The sequence below is a fragment of the Monodon monoceros genome, unplaced genomic scaffold, assembly GCF_005190385.1.
Source record: "Monodon monoceros isolate NGI ecotype Baffin Bay Population unplaced genomic scaffold, NGI_Narwhal_1 Super_Scaffold_5, whole genome shotgun sequence".
Taxonomy (NCBI): domain Eukaryota; kingdom Metazoa; phylum Chordata; class Mammalia; order Artiodactyla; family Monodontidae; genus Monodon; species Monodon monoceros.
This window is the reverse complement of record NW_021703782.1, coordinates 32,757,407-32,778,542: the sequence shown is the minus strand read 5'-3', so window position 1 is coordinate 32,778,542 and position 21,136 is coordinate 32,757,407. Positions and strand designations below refer to the sequence as shown.

The 21,136-nt window shown below is 52.1% G+C and overlaps 3 protein-coding genes across 4 annotated transcripts; all 3 read right to left on the bottom strand.

Annotated features, from left to right (window-relative positions):
* Nucleotides 1-94: 94 nt before the first annotated feature.
* Nucleotides 95-694, bottom strand: CCL27 (C-C motif chemokine ligand 27). The gene is made up of 3 exons (XM_029201548.1): nucleotides 625-694; nucleotides 349-484; nucleotides 95-155 (listed from the first exon to the last, which is right to left on the bottom strand). The coding sequence occupies exons 1-3, from the start codon at nucleotides 692-694 to the stop codon at nucleotides 95-97; spliced, it is 267 nt and encodes an 88-aa protein (XP_029057381.1).
* Nucleotides 695-3,949: 3,255 nt separating this feature from the next.
* On the bottom strand, nucleotides 3,950-5,319 carry LOC114884550. The gene is made up of 4 exons (XM_029203556.1): nucleotides 4,912-5,319; nucleotides 4,546-4,613; nucleotides 4,236-4,295; nucleotides 3,950-4,112 (listed from the first exon to the last, which is right to left on the bottom strand). Exons 2-4 carry the CDS (start codon nucleotides 4,590-4,592, stop codon nucleotides 3,956-3,958), a joined length of 264 nt encoding a protein of 87 aa, XP_029059389.1. The 5' UTR covers nucleotides 4,593-4,613; nucleotides 4,912-5,319; the 3' UTR covers nucleotides 3,950-3,955.
* Nucleotides 5,320-19,167: 13,848 nt separating this feature from the next.
* CCL19 (C-C motif chemokine ligand 19) lies at nucleotides 19,168-20,931 on the bottom strand. 2 transcript variants are annotated; one of them, XM_029203554.1, is made up of 4 exons: nucleotides 20,650-20,931; nucleotides 19,841-20,000; nucleotides 19,520-19,613; nucleotides 19,168-19,429 (listed from the first exon to the last, which is right to left on the bottom strand). In XM_029203554.1, the coding sequence occupies exons 1-4, from the start codon at nucleotides 20,885-20,887 to the stop codon at nucleotides 19,409-19,411; spliced, it is 513 nt and encodes a 170-aa protein (XP_029059387.1). In that variant the 5' UTR covers nucleotides 20,888-20,931; the 3' UTR covers nucleotides 19,168-19,408. The 2 variants fall into 2 exon arrangements, with proteins under 2 accessions (XP_029059387.1, XP_029059388.1); XM_029203555.1 differs by having other exon boundaries at nucleotides 19,841-19,967; nucleotides 20,650-20,870.
* Nucleotides 20,932-21,136: the final 205 nt, after the last annotated feature.

Below are 21,136 nucleotides of genomic sequence, written 5' to 3'. Positions count from 1 at the left end.
TATTTTGGCTACTGGGGGCCCCGGCCCATTTTCCCTATCATCTCCAAACTCAGTTGGGCAGAGTCCCCTGGAGCCTCTTCCCTTGGCAGTCAAATCACAGAGTCAGGCTGCGGTTCTGGGGGTGGATGCAGACGCTGCGTCGAGACAGGTGAAACCTGGCAAAGGGAAGGTCCAAAGCCATGGTCGTAGCTTGGAGATGAGGGTAAGGCCCAGGGGTTAGAGGCAAAGGCCAGATGAAAACCTGAGTTGGCATCAGAATTAGCAATTGGGGCGGGGTTGAGATCAGCATCAGGGGTTGGGACTGAGGTCAGAGTCAGGGGTCAAATCAGGGGCAGAGTCAAAGCTCACACGAAGGCCTGGAGGTGACAGTTCCCATCAGCTTCCTGAAATTCCACTTGGATGATGTTCCTCAGTAGTTTGCTTGAGAGTGGCTGTCGGTAGAACGGAGTACAGCATGATGTAGTGCTGGGTGCCAGTGGCAGTGCTAGGGGACAACAGGACCATGTGTTCAGAGGGCTTCTGACCCTAAGCTCCATCAGATAGCTGGAGGCTGGGCTTCCTGGGCCCCTTTCCCTCCATCCCATTCACCCAGACCCCTGGCCTTCTAGACCCCCAAACACTCACCTCCTCCAGGGTCTGGGCTTAGGAGCAACAGTAGCAGCAGGAGGCTGCTGGTGGGCGAGGGCCCCTTCATGATGCTCAGCCTGGATACTTCCTTCTTTCTCTGCCTCCTTCCCTACCTTTTATCTGGGTGCCTTTTACCTGGGGCACCAGGTGAGTCAGCGGCAGGTGAAGATGTATTGCTCATCCTGTGACACTCCTGGGCCCTAATTACCAGAGACCCCTGTGCCACAGACCCCCTCCTCTTTTAGGACAGTAATTTCCCATGGGCTCCTAAATCCTGGGCAGAGAAGCTGGGGAGGAGGATTGTGCACATGGGGACTGATGGTACAGTAACTGAGTAAGGGCGGCCAAGGATCCACAGTGGCATCCAATGATGGACATTAACACTCACATACTCATAGTTACACATTCACAGTCACACCTCAGTCACTCGATCAACCTCACATGGTCAGACAACCCCAGATGGAATCATACAGTCCCAGTTATACTCAAAGTTCCACTCCCACACGGTTGTGTTTTCACAATTGTCCAACCACACAGTCACACTAGCACACCCAAATTCTGATGGGGGAGTTGTGGGTGGGCTGGGAGCAGATGGCCGGCCAGCACCAACTTGCCTTCATTTCCCCCTGCCTGCTTCCTGCCCTAGCCTGCTTGTCTTATTAGGAAAAATTGATGGGAATGGCTCCCTAAAGCAGGCCCTTCTGACTGAGGAGGAGTCTTGCCTGGGCCAGTCACATTCAGACTGCGAAGCTGGGAGAAGGCCCTTTTTGGTGGTAATGGGTTGCCTTGGGGATACTGAGGTGTGGGTTGCTTTCCCCAGGAAGATGAGATAGGGAGGAAGGATGGGGTGGATAAGGAGGGCAGATGAGGGAAGATAAAAGTTCTTTGGTGCCAGGTTGCTGCTGTCCAACAGGTAAGAGACGCAAGAAATCTTACGTTCCTGTTTTTGCCTAGTCCTGTCCCAGACATGCCAGCCTCTTACCAGCAGGGGCCTGGGGTTTCCAGCCCCTGGCTTATTGAGACATCAGATTCAAGAGCTCAGTTACCTCTCCTTTGTTCTATTCAAATGCCAGTTTCTCTCTATTGTGGGCCTGGAAGAAACCCCCCCTCCCCAACCCCTACACCCTCTGCATCCCATCCTCTTGCTAAAGCCCCGACCTCCCTTTACCTTCCTGTCCCTTCTTTTTAAATCCCATATCCAGCCCTCACCCCCTCTTCCCCTAGCTACCCCCCTCTGCACCCAATGCAAAACTATTCCTCATCTTCCTCCTCCTGTCCTTTCCAGGAAGCTGGGGACAGCCTAGGGTGGGGGCAAGCTGCTAAGTTTAGTGCCCCTGGCACCCTGAAGAATTTCCCACTCCTGGTCTGGAGATTTGAACCCTCCTGTCCTGCTCTATATTTTAAACATAAACTGATCATCACCCAGTAATCCAGCCCTTATCTGGTTGTTGCAGGGGTACCTTCTACAACCTTCTGCTCTGTCACCAGCTACCCTCTATGGGGCAGGCCTACTCTTGCGATGGGGACTCACACCTCCCTGGGCATCCTTCTGCTGCAGGGCGGCTGCAACAATCAGGAGCGACCCTAAGCTCGGAGAGTAGGGACTAATCCCCCTCCCAGGCTGAACGACTCGAGCTTCTCCCGCTCCTGTCCAGGGTAAGGCTTGGGGGCTCCTTCCCTGGAGCTTGTCTTGTGGATACTCAGGAAATCTGAGTATCCTGAGGGATTCTGAGGTGTAGGCCCAGGGCTGGACAGGGTACTCTTTTGTCAGGGTTCTCAATGTAGACATTGTGAGGAAATGCCTCAAGAGCCTGGGTCCATTCTTGAAGGTGGCCACAACCCAGAGGTCACTCATCTTGAATTTCTAGTACCAGAGGCCTTAGGGTCTCTCACCCACCCTCCAGTCTGGACTTGTACCCCAGAGCTCGGGTGCACCCACTGAGGCACCATCATCTTGTCACAAATCTTCAGCTGGCTGGCTGTCACACACTTTGGAGTCTTTTCTGGACCAGTCAATCCAGAGGCCTGGGAAGGAAGAAACAAATTCTTCCAGGTATGCACCCATCTCTCCCCTTTGGCTTCTCCAAAGACAGGGCCAAGTCTCTTTTTTTTTTTGCAGTATGCGGGCCTCTCACTGTTGTGGCCTCTCCCGTGGTGGAGCACAGGCTCCGGACGTGCAGGCTCAGCGGCCATGGATCACAGGCCCAGCCGCTCTGCGGCATGTGGGATCTTCCTGGACCGGGGCATGAACCCGTGTCCCCTGCATCGGCAGGCAGACCCTCAACCACTGCGCCACCAGGGAAGCCCGGGCCAAGTCTTTTTCCCAGCTACAACCTGCTATGGCAGGGTCAGCACCAGGCTGGAAGTTACCTCTGACCCCACCCACAAACTGGGCTGTCCCTTTAACTTAATTCTGTGGTGCCCTCCCTGGTGCTGGGGCCAGTCCCTAACTGAAAGCAGACCCACTAGGAGTCCCTGACCCTTCAGCACTTCAGGAGCTAGTGGGTTTCAGCCCAACTCGGTGACAAGACAGAAAGGAAAGGCAGGGAGCAGTGGCCCTTGGGTTCTCCTAGGGAGGTTACACTTTGGGGGGCTGATGCCAAGTATCTATGTACCTTTGCTTTTTTTTTTTTGGCTGCGCTGTGCGGCATGCGGGATCTTAATTCCCCAACCAGGGATCGAACCCATGCCCCCTGAAGTGGGAGCATGGAGTCTTATCCACTGGACCATCAGGGAAGTCCCTGATGCCAAGTATCTTTAAACTTGGGATCCAACTGGAGGAGCCAGAAGCTGGGGTGTTAACTGTAGGAAAGACCTCCAACAGTTCTAAGTCATTCCCCTATGGCAGGCCAAGGGTAGCAGCTTCTAGGAATCTTTCCCTCCTCTCACAGCCTACTTCCTACAACTATGGGCTTAAAATATTTTAGATCCACTCCCAGGAGAAGATTCTTCAGGCACCTGGCAAAGTCCTGTCTAGGAGGAAGGTGGAAGCAGAGAGCTGGGATTGTGAGGATTTATGGATGTGGGGACAAGGCTGGGAGGAAGATAAAGCCAGGATTATTTAGCTCCCTCCATACAGGCCACTCATAGAGATGAGTGTGTGTGTGGTGGGGCGGGGGGCTTAGGTGGTGGAAGGCAATCACTGGTAGTAAGGGGAGGCCTGACCCTGATGAGGGGCCCTTAGGAATAATGGGAGCCTGGACACGGACGGACACCCTATCAGGGACAGAGGCCCTGTCAATACGGAAACAGCCGGCGTGGAGAGGGGCTCCCAGCCCGAATGGCGGCAGCGGCGGCAGAATCAGGAGGGCAGGACGGTGGCTTTGGTTTAAATCTTTAATGCACCAGCTGGCTGGGCAGTGGCAGCGGGGGTGCGGCGGGGGAGGCTGCGACCGGAGCGCTGGGGAGCAGTGCCCAGTCCACTTGACAGACAGCTCATCAGGCCCCGCAGAGGCTCCAGCTTCTGCTCCCGAGGGTGCGCTGAGCTGTGGGGCGACCCGACACAGGCATGAGGCGGGGCGGGGGCTCCCGGCTTCCCCGCGATCGGTTCTCCCGGACTGAGCCTCGTCCATGCCCCGGGCGGTTCCGCGGTATCGCAGCCCCCTCACCTCCGCTCCCTTCGCCACATGCGCAGCCAGGGGAAAAAGTAGAAACAGCCCCAGTAGATCCTGCAAAGAGAAGGCAGAGCCGGGCGGGGCGGGGCGGGGCTGACCCCACCGACTCCGCCCCTTGGACGCCTCGCCCCTCTCGTGGAAGGCTCCGCCCCGCCTTTTAGAGGCGGTTCCTCCAGCCCACGCCCCCTAAGAGGCCCCACCCCTCCCGCTTCTCCCGCCCCAGAAAACTCGCGCCCTCCCCGCCCCTCCCCCACCACCCCGGAGCGGCTAGGTTCCTCCTCCGCAGAACCCCGCCTCCACTCACTCCTCCTCAGCCTCCAGCGCCACCTCGTATCTCCTCAATCCCGACATGTCCTGGGTTCCGAACGTCTCCTGGGGAGCGGCATGATTGGATCAAGGATTCCCCAATCCCGGATCCCCTTCTCTGTCATTCTCTGGACCAGTCTGACTTGTTCTCGGGTAATATGAGACAGGTGCCCCCGGGAAAACTCAGTTGCCACATCGGGACAGGGTAGGATTGAAGATTTGGGAGGCACTAGAGGTTAAGGGATTGGGAGGTCGGGCACCTCGGGGGCATGGGGCATTTAGGGGGTTAGAGCCAAAGGCCTTCGAGGTCATGGGGCTGGGATATTTGGGGCCCCGGGTGAGGATTTTCGGGGATTGGGGTCACCTGGAGGGGGGCTGAGGGGTCGACGCAGCCTAAACGCCCACCCTCCCTGGCTCCACCCCGGAAACAGGCCGGTACGTTACGTCACAAGGACACCGTCACGCACTAGGGGTGGGGCTTACCTATTACCCGGAAGGGGCGGAGCCAGGGCATTTCTTCAGAGGAGGCATAGTCCAGAAGGTGGAGCCAGAGCCTATCAATAAAGGGGTGGAGTCAGGGCTTATTACTAAGAGGCAGGGTACGGACCCTCCTTTATAAGGGTGGAGTCAGATTTCGGAGCTCCACCCTGGGAAGATGGAGACCTCAGCACCAGGCAGTATGAAAAGAGCTTTGGGACGCTTCCAGTACTCTTTTGCCATCCCCTCTCCTCTCTGTCTTCTTGGCTTCTGCTCTGACAATTGCCTTTCTTGTTTGCCCCATTCTATTTTTATAGAGGAATAGGGCTCCAGAGAGGGCCCAGTCCAGACAGGCCAGGCTATGGGAATACTCGTTGGCTGAGTGGCCTTGGCCAAGTCACTTCATAGTTAGAGGGTCACAGCCCTTCCTCTCTGAGCTGAGACCTCCTTTCTTGTGATTTTTGTTCCTGCAGTCACTAATCAACAAATATTTATCGAGTGACTACTATGTGCCGGGTGATGTGCTTGGGCATGAGGATATAGCAGAGAAGACAGGCACAGATTATGCCGTCAGAGAGGTTGTCATCTAGGTTGGAGGGGTGAGGGGAATCAAAAGAGACAATAAGATCACTACAATAGACGAAGCTGACTGGCTGGGGGCAGTAGAGTGTGCTTTGGTAAAGCCAAGAAAGAGCAATTAACCCGGTGTGCGAGGTTGGAAATAGCTGCCCTATTTGGTCTGGGGAGGGGGGAAGGGAGCCTTGTGGCTGGACGGTATGGGAGAGAATGACCAGAAATGAGTGAAGTAAAAGTTCCCTCAGGCTGAAGTGTGGAGAATAGATCCATCTATCCTCTTCCCACCATCCCACACTCTTTTCCCGTCTCATACCTATCTTCCCCTGCCTGGGCTACATACAGACAGGTGACAGACAGATCCATGGATGCCAGTGGGAAGCATTGCAGTCTGACCATGGAGAAGCTGTGCTTCCACCGCACTCACCCTCACACTCACTCTCATAGTGACACTCCTGCTCTGCTGCAGCTGGGTCAAGTCTGGTGCATGGGAACAGGAGGCCTGGTCCCCAGGGCTTTAGTAATTCACATCCCTTCACTCAGATGCAGGGCTCTGTCTGTTGTATACTAAAGAATTTGGCTTTTGTCCCTGTTCCTGAGAGGGAGACTCTAAATCTTTGGAATATCTCAAGTGATACGCGTGTCTTTGTTATCTGTGAGCCCCTTGGGTCACACCTGAGTTGATGCTAAGAGATGAGGTGACTTGGGATGAGGCCTGGTCAGCAGAAAGACCAACCATGTCATTGCAGAATTGGGGCTTTGAGCCAGTCCATCAGAGGAGATCAAGTCATGTTGCCAACAATTCATTCATGCCTATGTATGAAATCTCAGTAAAAACTCTGGACACCAAAGCTCATGGAACTTCCTGGTTGGTGAACACATTGATGTACTGGGAGGGTGACATGCCCTCTCTGTCTCCATGGGGAGAGAGCATGGGAGCTCTGCGCTGAGACTCTCCTTGTGTGTCTTTTCATTTGGATGTTCCTGATATATATACTTTATAAAAAACTAGTTGTCAGGGCTTCCCTGGTGGCCCAGTGGTTGAGAGTCCGCCTGCCGATGCAGGGGACACAGGTTCATGCCCCGGTCCGGGAAGATACCACATGCTGCGGAGCGGCTGGGCCCGTGAGCCATGGCCGCTGAGCCTGCGTGTCCGGAGCCTGCGCATCCGGAGCCTGCGTGTCCGGAGCCTGTGCTCCGCAACGGGAGAGGCCACAACAGTGAGAGGCCTACGTACAGCAAAAAAACAAACAAACAAAAAACAAACAAACAAAAAAGTAGTTGTCAGTATAGCACTTCTGAGTTCTGTGAGTCATTCTAGTGAACTATTGGACCTGAGGGGGGTTTGAAGACCTCTGGACTTGTAGCTAGTTAGGCAGAAATGCAGGTGGCCTGGGGATCCCACTTGTGACTGGCATCTCAAGTGGGGGCAGGCTTGTTGGGACTGTGCCCTTAAACCTCTGAAGTCTAACACTAGCTCTGGGTTGTTAGTGTCTGAATTGAATTGCAGTACATGAGTTGGTAGCAGAATACCTTTCCACTGAGTGCACTCCCCACTGTCTCCATCTATCTAGAACATTTTTTCCCTTTCATAACTCCTTAGTAGTCTCCCTGTCCCCATTTCCCACTCTTTGTCTTTAGCTCTGAGAACCTCAGCACTCAACATTTTGGACAAGGGAAGGGGGTTGCATTGTCCCTGTTAGGGGAAGGTTTGCAGTGTCGTCCTCTTGAAGGCATTTGAACATCAGTTTTAAGGCTAGGGGTCAGAGCTTGGTTCAGGATTAGAGGTCAGAGCAAGGTGGAGGGGACCTCCCTCTTTCCCAGGTTTCTCCTTACTCCCACCTCTTCTCTGTGGTCCTAAGACTACTGGAGTGGGAAAGATGGGACCCAGCTGGTCCCCCAGATTCCCTGAGGACAATCACAGGTAGCAGGGTAAGGCTGGAGAAGATCTCCTCCCAGGTCTCCCTAGGCCTATCACAGTGACTACACATCCATCATCTGAGACCTACTCCTCTCTTCGACAAGCAGGGCTAAAGGGAAAGTTCTTTGGAAGCAGGTCCAGCTCCTATATCTCACATCTCAGGACTCTAGGGCTTCACCCTCCTGGCCCAGCCAGTACTGTCCCTCTCCCCTATTATTTTCCTGTGCCCCAAACTGAGTCAGAGAATTATTGATAGCACGAGGGGAACCTGGCTTAAAACACCCCCTTCTGCCACGCCTTCCCTATCCTGGGAATTGAGAGGGGATTTCTGAGAAGAGGGGCTGGTTAGCTCACAGGGACCCAAGGAAACTAGAGATGAGGGAGGGGAGCAAGTGTTTCTCCCACCTGATGAGAGGGACCCAAGAGACAGAGACCAGAGGAGGAGACCTCTCAGGAGACACCAATTGTGGAGCGCTATTCTGTTTCCCATTCCTAGCCCTAGAGCATATGATATGACAAACTTAACTGTGAGCCCTTTTTTGTCTGCCTTTTCTTTCCATCATCCATCCATTTATCAATTGATCGATCCGTCCATCCATGTGTCCATATGTCTCCCCATTTTTGTCTCTTCATCGGTCCATTCTCCCATCTTTCCTTTCATCTATCTTTTCACATCTTCTTCTTTATTTATTCATCTGTATGTTTAACCATTAGCTGTCTATTTAATGCATCCATTCATCTATTTATCAGTTATGGTAATAATGAACATTTGTTGATACTTAAGTGCCATGCACCATGCTAAATGCTCTAAAATCATTTTCTCATGACAAATCTATGAAGTAGAATACTGTGAGTGATGCTTTTGTTCATGCAGACACTTTTTTATACTCCTTTTCCTGGTTCCTTTAGGGAATTTCTCTCTCACTTCACGTGGTCTTGGTGGCTGTGTCCACCATAGTGATCTGATCAGAGTACTCCATTCCCTGGCCACTGTAATATATTGAAGAACTGAGTATGTGTCACAAGCACAGTTCAAAGCTTTTCATGAGCTTTGATGTTAGGAGAAAGAGGCCCTCTGTTTCGGATCACTCACTATACAAATGTGGACTTGAGGCTTCCAGTGGCCATATTTTCTGCTGCTAGAAGATCACCTGTCTATAACAGGAATGAGGCCTCCACATAAAAAGAATTAGAGAGAAGTCAAGTTAAAAGATGGAGATAACATCATTTGAATCCCTGGGTCCAACCAGTGCTGAAGTAGACCAAATCTTAATCTAGTTATGTGATATGACAAATTTAACTTTTTGCTTAAGCTACTTTAAGTTGGGTTTTTGTCATTTGCAATAGAAAGAACCCTAGATAATGATCATTGTATTATTATCCCCATTTTACAGATGAGGAAACTAAGATCCAGAAAGATTAATTTACCCAATGTTTCATTGCTTATAAATGGCAGAACATTGGTACATATTTGGAGAAAAACTCTGATATACTACCCATATATGTCTGTCCATCTGTTGGTTCAATCCATCCATCTATCCATCCATCCCAGTTATTTATTTATCTGACCATCCTTCAATGCTAAGACACCAAAGGCAAGAAGACTTGCCAACTCCAATTTGAGGCTGGGTTTGGATCAGAGGTTAGCAAAATTTTTGTTAAAGGTTCAGCTAATAAATAAGGTTTTGTAGGCCATACTGTCTCTGTCGTCACTTCTTAGCTTTGCTGTTATAGCCCCAAAGCAGCCATAGACAATATGTAAATGGACAGGCATGGCTATATTCCAATAAAGTTTTATTTACAAAAACAGGCAGCAGGCTGGCTGGGCCATAGTTTGCCAATCACTGATCTGGATCAGTGGGGAAGACACATACGTTCTGTCATTGTTGGGAACATGAGTAGGGAATGGAAACTTATATTCCTTGCATTTGCCATTACTAATGTAGTGGAAACAACAGGGTTTTTATACTCAAACTCTTGTATTTGAATCCGGTTTTAGAACCCTGGACAGTCGAGGGAACGGGATCTGTAAAATGGGAATAATATGTATCTTGTGAGGTAGTCCATGTGCCTGACTCACAGTGGGTGCATTCAGTGGTAGTTAGGTCCATCCCCTTTTCTCATTCATCACCTCCCATATATTACCAGCATCAGGAGGGCTGTCTCTTTTTAGGGTGTCCTGGGATGCAGTGAGGATAGTTCAATCTGGCTTTCTGAGCTCAGGAGCCCAACTTCTAAGAATGCGCTTTCATACGAGTTATATAGATTAAGCTCTTGCAAACTCCAAATTTCTCTTTTTAGTAGCTCTACCCCAACTCTTCTCCGTACTGTTCCACAACTGTAACCACTCCAGTGCCCAGCAAAACAAAAGGCTCTCTAGTCAACAGGTCCCATTAGACTGAGAGGCAGTTTAGGTACCTTCTTTTATTAAGTCCACCATTCATGATATTACCCTGTTCCCCAGGTGGCTTTTTAGCATATTTCTTCCAAACAAATACTCTTCTCTAGGAGGAAAGATTGTGTCCATGTGTGTCTTTGTGTCTGTGTGCCCATGACGGTTTGTGTGTAATTGTGTATGTGTGTCTATATGTCCCCTTGTGTCCGTACTGTGATTATATGCTTAAATGTCTGTGGTGTGTCCTTGGTAGATGTGAGTGATTGGCTGTGTGATTGATTATATGCCTGTGTATGTGTGTGTGGGTATGGACGTATGTATGTGGGTAAGGGTGTCCCCACTTTTGTGTTTGTGTGTATATGTGTGTTCTGTTTAATCCATCCCATGTGGCTCCCAACCTCACAAGGCCTGCAGGGGGCATCCAGTGCATAGGGAAAGGGGATGCGAGGCTCCTGGCCTGTGCTCCAACCTCATGGGGCCTGCAGAGGGCATCTAGTGTCTAGAAAAAAATGGGTTGTGTGGCCTGTGGTAGTGGAGCTCTGGTCTGAGGAGCCTGGGCTCTCTTATTCCAGAAAGGAGCTGGAAATGGGCAAGAAGCCTGATGACTCAGCTTCTGAAAGTCCCTGATCCTAGGAGGGGGTCTGCTTCACCCCGCAAATCCTTCTCCAAACCCTCTGTCCATATCCAGAGGGTCCCTGCCCAGCCTGCAGGGCAGAGCTTGTCCCTTTAGTCCAAGTGTGGGTAGGATATTGCACAGCACTTCTGGAGGTGACTGGACATCAGGATTGGGGAAAGTCTTGAGCAACAGTACACCCTCCTTCTCTGCCTCCTGCCCTCAGCAGCTTGAAGGACTGCCTCAGCCACTGCCAGGATTTCCTGAACATCCCCTCTCCTTCATTTTCTGCAGTTTGGGCCATTCTGGGCCCCAGGGTTTCTGGGCCTGGACTGAGCTTTCTCAGGAGACGTGCAGGAAACAAGGGCCTCTGAAACCAAGCAGAAGGTGACCTGTGTCGCTGGTGATGAGCCTGGGGGGTAGGGGGGCCAGAGGGAAGGCAAGGGAAGCTACATGTAACAGGGAGCTCTGCAGAGCCTTGAGGATGGGTGAGGCAGGAGGTAGGACATTCCAGGTGGAATGAACAGCAAGCACAGAGGTTCAGGAGGGACAGGGCTTTGTGATTAATCCTGATGTGTGTGAGGCAGCAGAAGGCAAGTGGTGTGAGAAGCTATGTATGTGGGGGTAATCCCTGGGGTACTTGGGATACCTCCTGGTGATGCCATGCCCAGTGGTCAAAGTTCATGGAAGACCCCTGTAACCTTAATCAGGCAGGACCATCAGGGACAAGTATTCCCTGGGCATGAAGGTTTGGGTCCCTTAGCAGGCATAGAATGTCAACCAGCTGAAGTGCCAGTTGGAGGTAAAGGGAATGAATCATAGAGCAAGTGTGGCAAACAGAATTTAAGATTCCTCCCTCATGGTGTGCATGTCCTGTATAATCTCCTCGCTTTGAGGGGATCCTCTTGGCCTCTTGGCCTGTGAATATGATGGGATATCAGTGATGTGGTTAGGTTATGCTCTATGGCAAAAATGAAGGGGCTTTGCAGATGTAATTAAGGACTCAAAATCAGTTGACTTTGAGTTAGTCAAAAGGGAGATTACCCTGGGTGGGCCTGACCTAATCAGGTGAGCCCTTTTAAAAAGTGTCTAGGGCTAAGAAATAAAAAGCAGCAGCAGATGCTCTCATGTTGCCCTTGGAGAAGCAAACTGCCATGTTGTGAAGAGGGCCATGGAGCAGGGAGTTGCAGGCAGCTCTAGGAACTCAGGGCTTCAGTCCTAAAACCACAACTGTCAACACCCAGTGAATTTGGAAGAGGACTCAGAGCCTGAGATGAGATGGCAGCCTGGCTGGCACCTGAGATTAGCCTGGTGAGGCCCTGAGCAGAGGACCCAGTTAACCTGTACCCAGATTGTTGACCCACAGAAACTGTGAGATAATAAATTTGGATTGTTCGAAGCTGCTGAATTTGTGGTGATTTGTTACACAGCAATAGAAAACTAATATAAGAAAGAAGTAATAAATTCTAGTTAAGCCCCAGGACTACTTTCAGAACTACTGACTACAGCTTTTATTCATGTTTCCTTCCTGGCTCTGAAATGTCTCCATTTCTTTAACTGACTCCTCTTTTCTTTCATCCTCCTTTATTCCATTCTTGAATATAGGTTGTTGTGGTAATATTACTACTACTCACCAAGGTTCTGGTTTGCTTCTCCTCCTGGCAGTTGCTCTCTTGAAGTTAGGCATGGGGGTATGACCCACTTTGGCCAATGAAATGCATGCAGAAATGGCATGTGCCATTTGTGGATAGAAGCATTTAAGGAAGGGTTCCCCTTGCTGTCTTGCCTGGCTGGAGTCATCATGGAAACATGTGTTGAGATGAAAGAACATGCCAAGAGATCAAAGCAGCCTGGAATGTTGAGCCACCACATGGAGTACAGCTGTGCTAGAGATTGCCTAGACTCACAGCAGGCTTGGTATGTGTGCAGCATAGAATTTTGTTGTGTTCAGCCACTCAGATTTAGGTGTCATTTGTTATTGCAGCCTCACCCAACCTATCCTGACCAATCAGGTGTGCTGCTGGTGGTCACCAGGTGTTGTAGAATAGAGGGATGAGATTACAACAAAACTAGAGGAGGAATGGATGTCATTCTGAGTTCTTGGATTTAGATTTGGCTTTTGCTATGGGCTGAACTGTGTCCCCTAGAATTCATATGTTGAAGCCCTAACCCTCAATGTGACTATATCTAGAGATAGGGTATTTAGGAAGTAATTTAGGTTAAATGAGATCATAAGGGTAGGGCTCTAGCCTTATAGGACTGTGGCCTTCAATGAAGAGGAAGGGAGAGAGAGATCTCTGCCATGTGAGGACCTAGTAAGAAGGTGGTCATCTACATGCCAGGAAGAGAGCTCTCAATAGAAACCTACCATGCCGGCACCTTGATGTTGAACATCTAACCTCCAGAACTGTGAGAAAATAAATTTCTGTTGTTTAAGCCACTCAGTCCATGGTATTTTATTATGGCAGCCCAAGCTAAGACAGGTGTGGTAATTGCTAAGGCTCTGAAGAGTCCCTTTTTGGGGAGCAGTGAATCTTTTTGGTTGTATAAACAAAAGTGATCTTATGTTAGGTGACACCCTTAAAATATTAAGTCTAGGGTTTGGTAAGAAGGATGCATGTTGATGTTGGACAGCCGTAGGGTGGATTATCAAGGTATTTATCTGTTTTTTCACTGCCTACAATCTTAACCCCTTTCTGTGTTTGAGGAATTTCCTATTATATTAGTCTTACTTACCAGTAGATGTTGCCTTCCATCGTAGAATCCCCAAAGGATTACATTCAGCTCCCTGAATCCCAAGAAAATATCTGTCTTGCTTACTATTGTACCGTCAGCACCCAGAACAGTGCCTGGCACGAATAACTATTTTTGCGTTCCAGACAGTGATGTAGCATCACTTTAAACACAAGGGTTTGCCAGGGCTGGGACTCTATGTCATGGCAGCCCTAAAACCATTGGGGACCCTGTGTTAACAGATGCTCTGACACTTAGGGCTGCCATGCCAAGAGGTGCCATTTACATAGACTACATGGAAAATGGTGTTCCTGGAGTGGTGCATCACTGCTGTCCTACCTGACGGGCTTGGGTGTTCCTGACAGTGATAGGATTTCCCAAGAGGAATGGTGGCCTGATAGTAATGGGGTGACCTTGACATGAATGTGGCTCCTGTCAGCAGTGGGGATGCCAATAGGTGATGGGATGTCCTGCCAGGATTCCTGAATTGATGGAGAGCTTTACAGTGTTGGATCCCTGGTAGGAAGGGGTGTCTTCCTCTTGGGGGAGGATCCTTGAAGTGATGGTCTGACAGGTATGAGGTCGGCAAGGTGATTGTGGTTTTGATGGTAATGGGTCCAGATTTCCAGTGAGTGCGATTCTGAGATCCAGAACTCTGGGGGGTGGTGGGTGGGGGGTGGGTCCTGTTGTCTGATAGGGCAGTGTCGAAGCTGCTGAGGTTACAGCTACAGCCATCCTACTTCGGCCGGGTTGGAGCCCAGGGCAGCTCAGGTCTTATGCTTCCCCTCCGGAGCTATGGAAGACTCAAAGGTCCTAGGAATAGAAGTGGGCTGGGAGGTCTGACTCCCCCATCTACTCTGATCCTCAGAGGTTCCACCCCATGCTTGGCCCCTCAGGAGATGGAAGCAGCCCTCAGAAGCAGGTCCTTCAGGATCTGATCCGACGCTTGCAGTCCCCAGAAGCTCTGCCCTGCAGGGGCCCCAGCCAGGCTGGCTCAGAGGCCCCCTGAGAGGCCCACTCCTTCCAGAAGTCCCGCCCACAGACCCCTAGTCCTTCCCCTATCCCTGCCCTCCGGATCCCAACCCTGCCCTCCATTCCTCCTTTCCTTTCAACATTACCAGGTCCTGGTCTTTGCTCTTCCCCTGGGAATGGAGGTAAGAAGGTGGGCATAGTTGTAGGCTGAGCCTTTTCTCCACTGCTCCACTCCTGGAAAAACTGAGGCCTGAGCAGACCTTGAGAACCTGTGCCCACTTCCTCCTGGAGGCTCTGGGGAAGCAGGCTCCCCTTCTGCTGGAGAGGCCGGCCCAGGAGGCCTCCAAGGGGCATATCTGTGTCTGAGCTCAAGCACTGGGGTCCTGCCTGAGACCTTCAGCTTCTTCTCTTGTTTTTTTCCCAGCTCTTCCTAGGAAGCCAAGCCTTTCTACCTCATCTGGACATCCCAGCCCCCAGCCCTCAGCCTAAGTGCTACCCGTCAGGCAGACGGGCTGCAGTCTCAGCTTTGCCACTCACCAGCTGAGTGGGCTTGGGAGATCACTCTACCTCTCTGTGCCTTCATTTCCTCATACATAGAATGGGACTAGTGATCCCCACCTCATAGGGTTGTTTGAGGATGCAATGATAATGCATATAAAGGACTCAGCTTGGAGCCTGGCACATGGTCAGCACCTCAAAGGAACGGTTTTCCCTGTTCTCTGAGGGCCACTTCCTCAGACCTGCACCTGCTGTACTATTTCCCATTTTTATTTAGGAGGTGGATCAACTCAGAGAGGTGGTATGTGTGGTAGCTAAGAGTCAGATTCTGGAGCCCGTCTGCCCAGCCAGGACCCCCAGCTCTGCCACTTTACTGGCCATCCAGCCTGGGTAAGTTAATTAACCTCTGCACCTCAGTTTCCTCAGCTGCAACATAGGAATGATAATAGTGCTTAAAGCAGTGCCCAGCACCTAGTTAAGCACGAGTGGTGATATAGCTAGTACTACAGAGCCAAGTCCTCCCACGTGGAAAGAGCCTCAGGGGCCATCACAAAAGTTCTCTGACCAGAAAAGTGCCTGTTTCTTCTGACAGAGGGCCTCTTGGAGGAAACTCCCCACTTGGGAGTCCTGCTCCCTTGTGAAGCTCTTATTCCCAAGGTTTTCTGGCTGTTTCTGAGTTTCCCGGAGGCCGGAGAAGGGGGTATGTGGTGGAGGCTTGTCGAGAAATTGAACATGAGATGATGAAAATCTGATCAAAACCGTATGGAGCTGGCTCTGACCAAACACTTAGCCATGTAACTGAGACAGCCCCCATCCCGAGAACTGGATGTGCTCCAGGTGTGAGTGGCGGTGGGGTAATCGTGGGAAAGGGTCATGTTCAATTCCATTTTCTGTTACTCAGATGTGTACTAGGCCTTGTTCTGTGCCAGGCCCTGAGCAGAGCAATGTTGGCAGTTCCCTGGGAACTCTATCAGGGAGCCTTTTTTTTTTTTTGGGCTGAGAGGCTTGTGTGATCTCAGTTCCCCAACCAGGGATTGAATTGGGGTCCCGGCAGTGAAAGCACCAAGTCCTAACCACTGGACCATCAGGGAATTCCCCCGTGGATAGGAAGCTTTTTGTCTGCCATAGGGGTGGACAAAAAGGCTGGAAGCTCTCTAAGTAGGGATGTCAGGTCCCTTTAGGGAGATGTTGGCTGATGAGACAACAGGACTTCAGGTAGGGAAGTGTCACTCAGCTGCCCGCCTTAAACCTGTAGCAAGTGCCGTGTGCCCGAGAGAGGAAGGTGTCTACTTAGAGGCAGGCAGTAAGGCCCCCATATCCTGGTTAGGGAGCCAGGAGTCCACCCCACCCCTCAGAGAGCAGGCAGCTTCATCATTGTCAGGTAGGCAGGCCCGTCAGAACTTGAAATAAAGACTCAACACTTGTCAGTGAATCATAGTGAAACAGGGCAGGTGTTGATTAGATGAAATCAGAGTGCTGAGAATGTTTAAGTGGATCAGGACAAGTCACAGGTTGCTGGGCTAAGCCCTCCTGTGTCTGGCAGGGAGATAAGGGAAAAAGACCTAGTGTCCGGGAGGGTTGGTGACTGGGGGTGGGAAAAACAGGGAAGGAGAAAGCTGGGAGGAAAGGCACTGGCTGGAGAAGAGGTGGGGAGGGCTCAGGCTTCTTTGAAATTCTTCACCCTCCAGGCCTTCAGGGTCCAGCAGGGGGCTGTTCCAGCCACTTCACCAGCACCTAGATTATTTTCTTTCTTCCTGAACCTCAGCTTCCCCTTTATTCCCAGAGGGTGGTCCCTGGGGCCCCGGGAAGTGAAGACTTTCCTTTCTTTCTATTTTTTAAATAAATTTATTTATTTATTTATTTATTTTTGGCTGCGTTGGGTCTTCTTTGCTGCGTGCGGGCTTTCTCTAGTTGCGGCGAGCGGGGGCTACTCTTCGTTGCGGTGCGAGGGCTTCTCATTGTGGTGGCTTTTCTTTGTTGCAGAGCAAGGGCTCTAGGTGTGCGGGCTTCAGTAGTTGTGGCATGTGGACTCAGTAGTTGTGGCTCACGGGCTCTAGAGTGCAGGCTCAGTAGTTGTGGCACACAGGCTTAGTTGCTCCGCGGCATGTGGTATCTTCCCGGACCAGGGCTCAAACCCGTGTCCCCTGCATTGGCAGGCGGATTCTTAACCACTGCGCCACCAGGGAAGTCCGAGTGGGGACCTTTCTGAATGTGCATGACTTTGGGGAGACTGTGTGAATGCTGGGGAGGGTTAGCCTAAGATCCAAAGATTTAGGAATTAAGTCTTTGTTTGGAGGGGCTCTTAAAAATGAAGCCCCCTATCCCCCACCTGACAGATGGGGGAAGTAAGGTGTTGGAGGGGGCAGTGAGGAAGGGACTTCCCCAGAGTTGCACAGTCAGGGGCAGAAACAGGATTGGGGGATTGGGGACCGGGCATTGAGCTCATGACCTGTTCCTGCATCCCTGCCCACCCCCCCGACCTGTGGCAGTGTCAGGGAGGTGGTGTCCAGGTGCCTCTCTCCTGGTAGCACCTCCTCAGGGCTCCCACCCTCACCTTCTCTACTCCATCTGTGTGTTTCTGCAAGTGTCCAGAGGGTGAGTTTGTCTCTGCCTCTGTGGCAGGCTGAACTTTGCTTGGTTTCACTGGGGACCCAGAAGGATTTGAGGGGATGTACTCCCTCCTCACACCTGTGTTTGTCCTCTGCCTGCTGCGGTGCAGGGCATAGGTCCAAAGAGTGTCCACAGCTATGACCTCTGGAACTCCATGGTTGGCTGACTTAATGGATGGATGAGTTGGTGGGGGGTGGGTGGATGGATGGGTGGAGGTCTAATGGATGCAGAGACAGCTAGATGGATGGCTGCATGCATGCATGAATGAATGGGTAATTTCCCCCAGGTAGCAGAGCCAAATTTCCTGGCTATACCAGTTGTTCTTGCAAACTTTCCCCATTCCACCCACTCCTGTGACTCCAAGACCTGATTTATCTGAGGTTCTGGACACCTCATCCTAGGAGCAGAGGTGAGGAAGAAGCTGCTATGCTCTCAGCTCAGTGAGGAGGGGCTGGCACAACCCCTCACTGCTGCTTCCCTTCCAAGTTTGCCCAAGCCTGCCCAGGCCTGCTTTTGTTACCAGATAAGGTATACGGTGTAGCGGTGGCCCCTGTTCCCAGGTGAGGATGCTCAGCCTGGTGTACTAGCTGTCATACCAACCCCAGGGGCACAGACTTGCTGCTCCCAGCTGAACAGGCCCTTAGGGGCCATAGCTGGGCAACTAGCCAGCTTTCCCAGAGGACATCCCAGGCACGAGGAGTTCATTCCTCCCAGAGCAGTCTTGTGAGATGTTCCAAGAGTCGAGGGCTTTTGTCTCCCAGAGCTGAGGCTCCTTCCCTGTGACTCCTCTGGTCTCAGTGTTGCCTTGGCCCTGGAGCCCATGTGGCTACGAGGTGGTGGGGGTCCCCCCATGCTGAATCTCCCCAGCTCTCTGGCTGTTCCTTTTTCCTTCCTCTCCCACTCTGACCTCTGGCTCCCAGGTCTGTCTGTCAGTATCCCTGAGAAGCATGGCCCCAGGATTGCCACGTGGACCCAGGTGGGGCTGGACCTGGCCCAGAGTGACTGGGTGAGAGAAGAGGGCTGGACTGGAGGTCAGATTCTATATGGACAGATGGGCCCTCACCTCTGGCTGCTGACCCTTTTCTTACATATTTATCTGCTCTCAAGACAAATATTTATTGAGTGACTACCTTGTGCCAAGCCGTGTACTTCATACCAGGGAGACAGTGGAAACCAAAATAGACAAGATCCCTGTTCAGGAAGGCTGACAAACTAACAATTATAGCTCAGCATCTTGAGTGCTGCAAGAGGAGAGGAGCAGAGGGCCCCGGGAGTTTGGGAGGGAGGGAGGCTGCCTAACCCAGTGTGGAGTCAGGGAAGGCTTCCTGGAGGAGGAGTCATCCAGACCCAGATGGGAAGCCAGGCAGGCAGAAGAGAGAGAAGAGTGTTCCAGACAGAGGGAATGGCTTGGGTGGATGGGTTCTTTCCCCCCAGGCAACAGAGTTGGGCCTCCTGGCCCTCCTCCAGCCATGAGAGCTGGTTCCCAACAACTCCCTTCCCCGCCCCCAGTGACACCAGATCCCTGAGACACCTGGATGCTTGAGCACCTGTCCTGGAGGGCAAAAACTCAGAGGCCTGAGAGAGTTTGGGTCATTCAGGGGACGGGCACAGGTTTAGTGTTGCTGAGCCGTGGAGTGTGATAGGGCTGTAAGGAGACGTGAGGTGGGGCCCTGATCATGGGAGCTGATCCTGAGAACACAGCGTATTAGGTGGAGGTCGATGAGGACGTTGCTTGGGCTGCAGGGTGGAAACTAACCCGGCCATTCCACCTCCCCCTTTCTATCACAGTCCTCCTGGACAGACAGCAAACAGAGAGCAGACAGACGGATTCGTGGGTACCAGCTGGGCTTTATTGGAAACACTGCAGTCTGGGCATGGAGAAGTTGTGCTTCCACCACACTCATCCACACTCACACTCACACTCACACTCCTGCCCCGCCCCAGCTGGGTCAAGTCTGGCGCAGGGGAGCAGGAGGCCTGGTCCTCCCTTCTGGTCCTTGGTTCCCCAAGGCTTCAGTGATTCACATTCTTTCCCTCAGACACAGGGCTCCCTCTGAGGCTGTCATGGGCTACCTGCTGTAGCGCTTTCCCTGGGGGAGGAAGGAGAGGCAAAGTCATGAGCTGGGGTCTTGGACAGGGGCTTGCAGGGAGGAGGCAGGGCTGGGGAGGGCCAGGCTTGCCTTGGCTGAGTTCTTCCGCAGTCTCCGGATGATGCGGCCCACCCAGGGCTGGTCTGGGGGTGCACAGAGCTGGCGACCTCTCAGTGTGGTGAACCTGGAGACAGAGGTCAGAGGTCAGAGAAAATAGAGCCCTGGAACCCAGCTTCCTGGCAGACCCTGGTGTGAGGGACAGTGGCTGGGGACCACACCTAGGAGCCTGTTTCAGGGGCTTCCTTGCAGAGGTTGGGTTAGGCAAGGAGAAGAGAGATAAGAAGGTGGGGGTGGGTTTCCCCAGGGGCTGATGGAGGAGGTGAGGTTAGTCAGGCTTGTCCCGCAACTCACACAACGGCAGACACCCTGCAGCCATTGTTGATGAGCAGGTAGCGATAGGCTCGCACCAGGAATCCAGGGATGGGGCGCTGGGCCACAGACAGGCAGCAGTCTTCAGCGTCGTTGGCATCTCCCAGAGCTGGGGTAGGATTAGTGTCAGGACACAGGGACACTGAGGAACGGAGGCCACAGCCCTCACTGGCATTAAGGATGCCTGTCTGTGTGTGGCGGCAGCTAGACCTGATTGATATTCGCTAAATATATTGAAGCACTTCTAAGCAGTTCGGCAAACGACCGCTGTCCTGAGCCCCACAAATGCCCTCCTGCTGCCCTGATCACCCCAACTTCTTTCCCAAGTCCTTTCAAATTCCCCACAAATGAAGAGTTCACGCTGGTTACAGTGTCAGTTGGGGGAAGGATGTGGGGTAGGGAAGGGGGTGGGGTGGGTAACAGGAGGGTGGCATTAGCAGATCTTAGGAGTTGTTAAATTTTTTGACCCTTCATAGACCGGTGTCTCCCATTCTCTCCACCTTAAGAAAGTATATACTGTTCTCTCCCGCCTGTGAAACTGAGGCAGCAGGAAATAGAGCCTGAAGAGAGGGGGGTAGTCATAGGCCCTGGATACACCAAGAGACAGATACACATGGGAATTCAGGGACCCAGGTACACCGCCACTCACAGGCACACACACAGGGCACAACCCAGATTCACTGAAACATGCAATCCTAACTCACAGAGTCCCTCACGTCCAGCGTCAAGCAGTCTGAGCCCTAGACACCCCTGCTACTTGCCCCCCACCCTAAGCCTCCCCTCAGCCTTACCAGGGGAGGTCCAGAGAATCAGCAGGCTGAGGGCTAGCAGTGCAGCTGCATGGGATGCCATGGAGGATGAGCGGAGGCTGACTGCCAGCAAGCTGTGAGCGTGAGTGAATCTGGGCAGAGTCTGTGTGAAGCCGAGGCCTGGCTGGGAGTGGGTGAGAGTGCCGAGAAGTGCGGGGTGTGAAGGGGTCTGGGAATGTGAGAGTGGACGAAGCTGGAGGAAGCTGCCACTTCCACCCATTTATGGCCCGGAACTTTCACTTTCTCTGCTCAGAAATTCCCCTCCAAGTCCATTCTGTGGATTCCCCTCTGCCCCCCTCTTTCTGACGGAAACTGACCCTGCCCTCCCTCTTTTCTTCTCTTCTGCTTTCCTTGGTTTCAGCTCTAAGAACCTAAGCAGCCTGCAGTCTGGCCAAGAGAAGGGGACCTTGTGCTGTCAGCTCCAGAGAGGGAGTCTGCACTAGCACCTCCCTGGTGGCATTTGTGTCAT